The sequence below is a fragment of the Xiphophorus hellerii genome, chromosome 22 (genome assembly GCF_003331165.1).
Source record: "Xiphophorus hellerii strain 12219 chromosome 22, Xiphophorus_hellerii-4.1, whole genome shotgun sequence".
Classification (NCBI taxonomy): domain Eukaryota; kingdom Metazoa; phylum Chordata; class Actinopteri; order Cyprinodontiformes; family Poeciliidae; genus Xiphophorus; species Xiphophorus hellerii.
In genome coordinates, this window is record NC_045693.1 from 6125937 (window position 1) to 6131936 (window position 6000).

General features: G+C 38.4%; 1 protein-coding gene across 1 annotated transcript in view; it reads right to left on the bottom strand.

Moving 5' to 3' along the window:
- The window catches only part of LOC116713135 (mucin-like protein), a 28735-nt gene extending 23467 nt beyond the window's left edge, over positions 1-5268 (bottom strand). Inside the window, exons 1-3 of the mRNA XM_032553135.1 lie at positions 5139-5268; positions 2450-2505; positions 268-2346 (exon numbers count right to left, since the gene is read on the bottom strand). Coding sequence (XP_032409026.1) covers positions 268-2346; positions 2450-2505; positions 5139-5143 — 2140 coding nt within the window. The 5' untranslated portion in view covers positions 5144-5268. The remainder of the gene's footprint in view (positions 1-267; positions 2347-2449; positions 2506-5138) is intronic.
- Positions 5269-6000: the final 732 nt, after the last annotated feature.

Below are 6000 nucleotides of genomic sequence, written 5' to 3' on the forward strand. Positions count from 1 at the left end.
TGGTGTGGGTGGAAAAACTGCAACAAAAATATATTTATGATTTAAAAAGGAGGCAATTTACATTTTTGCATAACATCATATTGGTTTGGGTCCACTGCCTTCATTAATAAATTAAATAGTAATTTGAAAACTGCATTTTCTACTTACGGCAATCTGTGTCTGATAAATTCTGCCTTTCAACTTTAATATCACATAACCTAATATAGATGCTGAACTTGGCTCTGGACATTTATTGTTTTAAATAACAAATATAAAAAAAATCATTACCAACACATTGAGTCCCGTTGAGAGTGAAGCCTTGTTTGCAGACACAAGAAAATGATCCAGGAGTATTCAAACATTCAGTTTCATTGTCAGGGCAAATATTGTCCATCTGGCATTCATCGATGTCTGTGCAGGTCACTCCATTGCCATCAAAGCCCATGTCACAAACACACTGATATCCGGAAGGTGAAAGGTGGCATAAACCTTTGCTGTGGCAGGGAGGATCACACAGAAAAACTGGTGGCACACAGGTGTCATTAGAGGCCACCGTACCATTCAAACATGAGCAAACATAAGAACCAGGAGAATTGACACATTGTGAGAAAGGAGGGCAGGTGGTATTGGAGCGAGAACACTCATTCACATCCTCGCAGGAAAATCCATCACCTATGAAACCTTGCTGACAAGAGCAGAAAAAGCCCCCTACAGTGTTGGTGCATGTGGCTCTTGTGTGGCATATTTGCGCCTGAGCACACTCATCTTTGTCCAAACAATGAGAGCCATTCCCTGTAAAGCCTCTCTTACAGGTGCAGGAGTACGAGCCAATGGTGTTGAGACATGTGGCATTGATATGGCACGGTTTGTCTTGACACTCGTCCCTATCGACGCAGGCCATGTTGCTAGGAGGGCGGTTGTAGCCAGCCTGGCAAGGGCACTCATAAGACCCATCAGTGTTTTTGCACTCTTCATTCACTCCACACGGATTGGTTTTTTCCACACACTCATTGATGTCTTGGCAAATTGTCTTATTAATCAAGATGAAACCTGACTGGCACTGGCAAGCAAAAGACCCTTGGTTATTGACACATGTTGCTTTGTTTTTACAGCCTCCATTATTCACCAGGCACTCATTGATGTCATTGCACTGAAGCCCATCACCAGAGTAGCCTGTCATACATGTACAATTGAAAGAACCAGGTACGTTTTTGCAAACGGCCTTCGAGTGGCATTTTGAATTCAAAGAGCACTCGTCTATATCGTCACAGGTAAAACCATCTCCCCTGTAGCCTGACAGGCACTGACAAGAGAAGGAACCATGTGAATTAGTGCAGTTTGCAGAAGGGCTGCATTGTCCTGCTTTGCATTCATCAATGTCATTGCACTTGGAGCCATTGAATATTAATCCACTCCCACAGTCACATTTGTAGGACCCAGGATTGTTCACACAGGTACTGAAAGACGGGCAAATGTTTGGCTTCGCACACTCATCAATATCTTCACAGCGTCGTCCATCTCCAACAAAACCTTCCACACACAAACACTGATAACTGCCCAACCTGTTGATGCAAACAGCCTTCGAGTCGCATTCATTGCCTGCAATGCATTCATTTATATCAGCACATGTCAACCCATTTCCCGCAAACCCACTTTTGCAGGTACACTGGTATGATCCAACAGAGTTTTTGCAATCTGCATTGGGGCTGCAGATGTTGTTTGCACACTCATCAATGTCAATACAGTTCTGTCCAGTGGCTTGAAAACCACTTTGGCACGTACAACGATAGGACCCAGGTGTGTTTACGCAGCCTTTGAAACCTAATAAAGTAGAACACACACGATTCTCTGAACACTCATCTATGTCCATGCACAAGTAGATTCCATTTCCTTTATAGCCAGCGTTACAAGTGCACGCAAAAGAACCGGGATTATTGGTGCAGGTGGCATTCCAATGGCAGATTCGTTCCCTTGTGCATTCATTGACGTCTGTGCACTGGACGCCATCACCTGTGAAACCTGAACTACACTGACACGTTCTCCCACCATCCAAATTGGTGCAGACTGCAGAAGGGTGGCAGCCCCCATTGTTCGTTTGACACTCATTGATGTCCTGGCAGGTTTTACCATCACCAACATATCCATCGAGACAGACGCATGAGTAGCTGCCTGGAGAGTTTGTGCAGCGGGCCTTCGAGTGACAACTTTGAATGCCACTCAGACACTCATTGATGTCGCTGCACTGCAGACCTTCACCCTGGTAGCCCACGCGGCAGGCACAGGTGAAGCTGTTGCTAATCTTCAGGCAGTCGGCCTGAGCGTGACACTTAATGCCTTCTGCCTCGCATTCACTCTTGTCAACGACAGCTAAAAAAAAAGAAGGGAAAACAAGAGGTTGAAAACCCAAATTATTCTAAATTTTAAGAAACACCAATCACTCTATTCATTATAGCACATGAACTGCACAAACCTGCTAAGCAGTAAACCAGCAGGGCGAAGACAGTTAACAGCCACAAGATAGAAAACCTAAAAGGGAAAAAAAAAATCATTTTCACATAAGACAGATTTCACTTTATTAGCTAAAGCAATCTTCAGGACAAATGATGCCGTTTTGGGTGTCTAGTTTCTCAGTCTCTGGCTTTGATGTTTTTAAAATATTAGTTGATCTTGATAATTTGACAAATAAATGCATATTGAGTTCCAATTGGTGCCAAAATGAGTTTCATTTTGGGTCATATCAAAAATCTGAACGTTCTTAAAGGGCCGGTTGTGCAAGAATGTATTAATAAATGTATTAAACTGTTGAATTTGGGATCTGTTGATTCTGTGTGAATTTTGCAGATTTGTGAAAAAACTGGAGGGAATTAATGATGTAATCTGGAATCTAGAGGGCCACATAAAAATCTACGGTGGACCAGATTTGGCCCTGGGACCTTGAGTTTGACACAAGTGCTAGATGATTTGTTCAGGTTGTTATCAAACATATTCTAGTCAAATTGTTGTAAATATTCCCAGGCCTGAATGCTTTGTCACTGTTTGAAGTACTTTTACAGGAAATGACTCAAAGAAGCAATTGCCATAAATCTGAACAGTAATGAAAATAATCTCTTGTTTGCTCTTATTAGGTTTCAGTCTAAATGTTAAAACACCCCTCAGGACATGCAGGGCTATTGTCTGCCTTAGACGGAGGCTTTGGATGGACAGCAGGAGAGACTCCAGTTACATACATGGAGGAACACTACCGCCCCTGAGGTTCTGCAACTAGGACAGAGATGTGGGTTAAAAGTGAAATTTACCGTTACAGATAACAACCAAGCAGCATTAAAGTAATTTTATTAGATTTTTTCTGTATTTTTCTTTGACTTTTTAATGCTTTTATTGTAACTAAAGGCTAAAAAGTTGTTTACACATACAATGTGTACTTTTATTCTGAAAGAAGTTGGTCGCCTCATGGTGAGAGAATGAACATCAGTATTTACATAGTTTTTACCTTAAACACAGTGATTGTCAATTAATTATGTTTAAGATTAAACAAAAGACTTTTTATGGACATAGACAAATTCAAAAGAAGTCAAATAATGTACATAAACCTTAATTTAAGAAAAAGAGACACCAAGGAGTTTGTGCATGTTGGTTTGTGGTGTAAATTTGTTAAACAGCGAGAATAGGACTTGAAAAAGTATGAATATAAAGAATTAAAAATAAATGATAAAAATATACCACAAAAGAACATGAGTGTAGCTCAGCTTTAAAAGACGTGCTCTGCCTGCTGTTGGGTAATATAATAGTTGTATATATGACTGAGCATGACTGACTGAATATAATATATAAAATACCACATAAAAAGAAACAAGACTTGATATTTATCATATTGGTTATTTATATGGAATATTTCAGGAGTTCTAAAAGTAGATGCTGAAGAAATATAGATATATATAAACTATGAAATGACTGATAAATTACAGCCATATATACTGTATTTACAGCTAGAGTAGATAATTTATAGGTAGTGTGGAGTGTGGCCTTAATCTACATCCAGAATGGGTCAAATAGGTGAAGGATTTAAAGAACATTTTCAACTAGAAACAGATTGATAGGCAGCTAATTAGCTAGCTAGCTAAATCGACCAATAAAAAGATAGAAATTTTATTGCTGTTGGACTTTTCTATGAATAGTTTAAATTCAGTTAAGAATCCTAATTGGCAATATTTTTAATTATGTTAATTCTGCAGACTTTATTATTATTATTTTTCTACTAATAATATGTCTTGTTTATAAGTTCAGAGTGAAGTTTTCAGTCATTCATTCATTTAAAGTCTAAAATTATGTTTTCCATCTGGGTGTAAAAAGTTCTTAAAAACATCCTCAAAAAATCTAACTCCACTTTTTTTCCCCCCTAATGAATATTAAAACATTAAGAAACATTTTTGCATTAAAAAGTCTGTCCCATTGAACATCAATATTTATGTTGAATGAAACATTAGTCCCAGATGCTAGATCTGAATTCAATCGGTGATAAAAACTAAAACTGACAGAAATTGAGGAAAATATATTTTTTATACTGAATTAATAACCTGCTACAAAGTGAAACCTTTTCTGAAGCGTTGCTGTGAGACAGAGTTGGGTTTAGATGTGCAGGTGTTTAAAAATTAATCTGGGCTAGAAATAGCTGAGATAATCTGTAACTTTAGTCCAAAACGACTTTACTGAGAGAGTCCAGATTTAAATCTGGATTAAGACAGATTTAAATGATTTAATGTGTAACATGTAGCCTGTAATTTCAGGTGGTGTAATCATTTATATTATATTGTATTGTACATTTTATTTATATTTTATGATTTACTTATTTTTTCTGCTTTCCACACAGGCTTCAATCAAGTAGTTCCTTTCTTTTGTCCAGTTTACCTTTTGAAATATTATTTTCTTTTTAATAGTTTATAAAAGCTTAAATAAATATCCAATTGGTCACTGCAACGCATACAAGAACATTTAGCACTACACAAAAGTTATTTATGACACAACTACTAACTATTTTCTTTCCTCAAACATACAGAAACCGAAGAATAAAAACATGAATGTATTTCTCATGAGAAACATAAAAATGCTGGATTAATCCCTATGACTAAAACCAAAGAAAGAGAAAACAGATTTTAACTCACCTCATAATTCTGATGGTCCCGTTTGTGTCTGCTATGACTGGGAGATTTCCGTCCCTCTGCTCGTCTTTTGCTGCACACCTTTGTCCTCGAGGAGCTTCTTCTGCTTTTTATTTTTGGATACCTCCACCCTACCTGGGATAATGCCCCTCTCTGCCACGGCACGCTCAGCCCTGACATCTTAAACCTCTGGGAATAGGAACACCCATGTTCCTCTGGTTATGTGTCAACTCATACACAATAAATGTTCCAGCAACCTGAGGACACCATTTGTCCTCTTTACTGGACGTCAACGATAATCAGCCAATTTACTTTTATTCATCTGTTGGTTATGGGAGAGAGGGGTTTCGATTTTTCTGGAAGAGATTTCAATGTAACCCAAGTAGACACATTCCTGGCTGCCATGAGTCGTCCAATATTTAACATAAACTGATGTAAACAAATCAGCAGCGGCATAAAAAGGCCAAACTAATCTTCAACCATTCACGATACAGGATGGTTTGGTTGTAGTCTCTGATTACATTTTTTATCTTTTCAATTGTATCATTGTTGGTTGTGCAGGAGGCTCCTCTTCTGCTTGTCAAAGACGTACAGTTGCATACAAAACATATCTAGCACATTTTTGCACAAAATCAATCTTAGATAATGAGATTCTGGTCTGAGCTCCTTTCAGGATGAGCTGTTTTAGGACGTCTTGTCACTTTAAATCCAAATAAGCTGCTGCTGGCCACGCCCCCAAAATCAACGTTTACACTTGCACATGAAAATGGCTGCAAACGGATGCAAAATTATACAGCCATACATCTTTGAAAAGCAGAAGCAGCGGCTCCCACACAACCAATAAGAATGCAGCAAGTGGATTCTG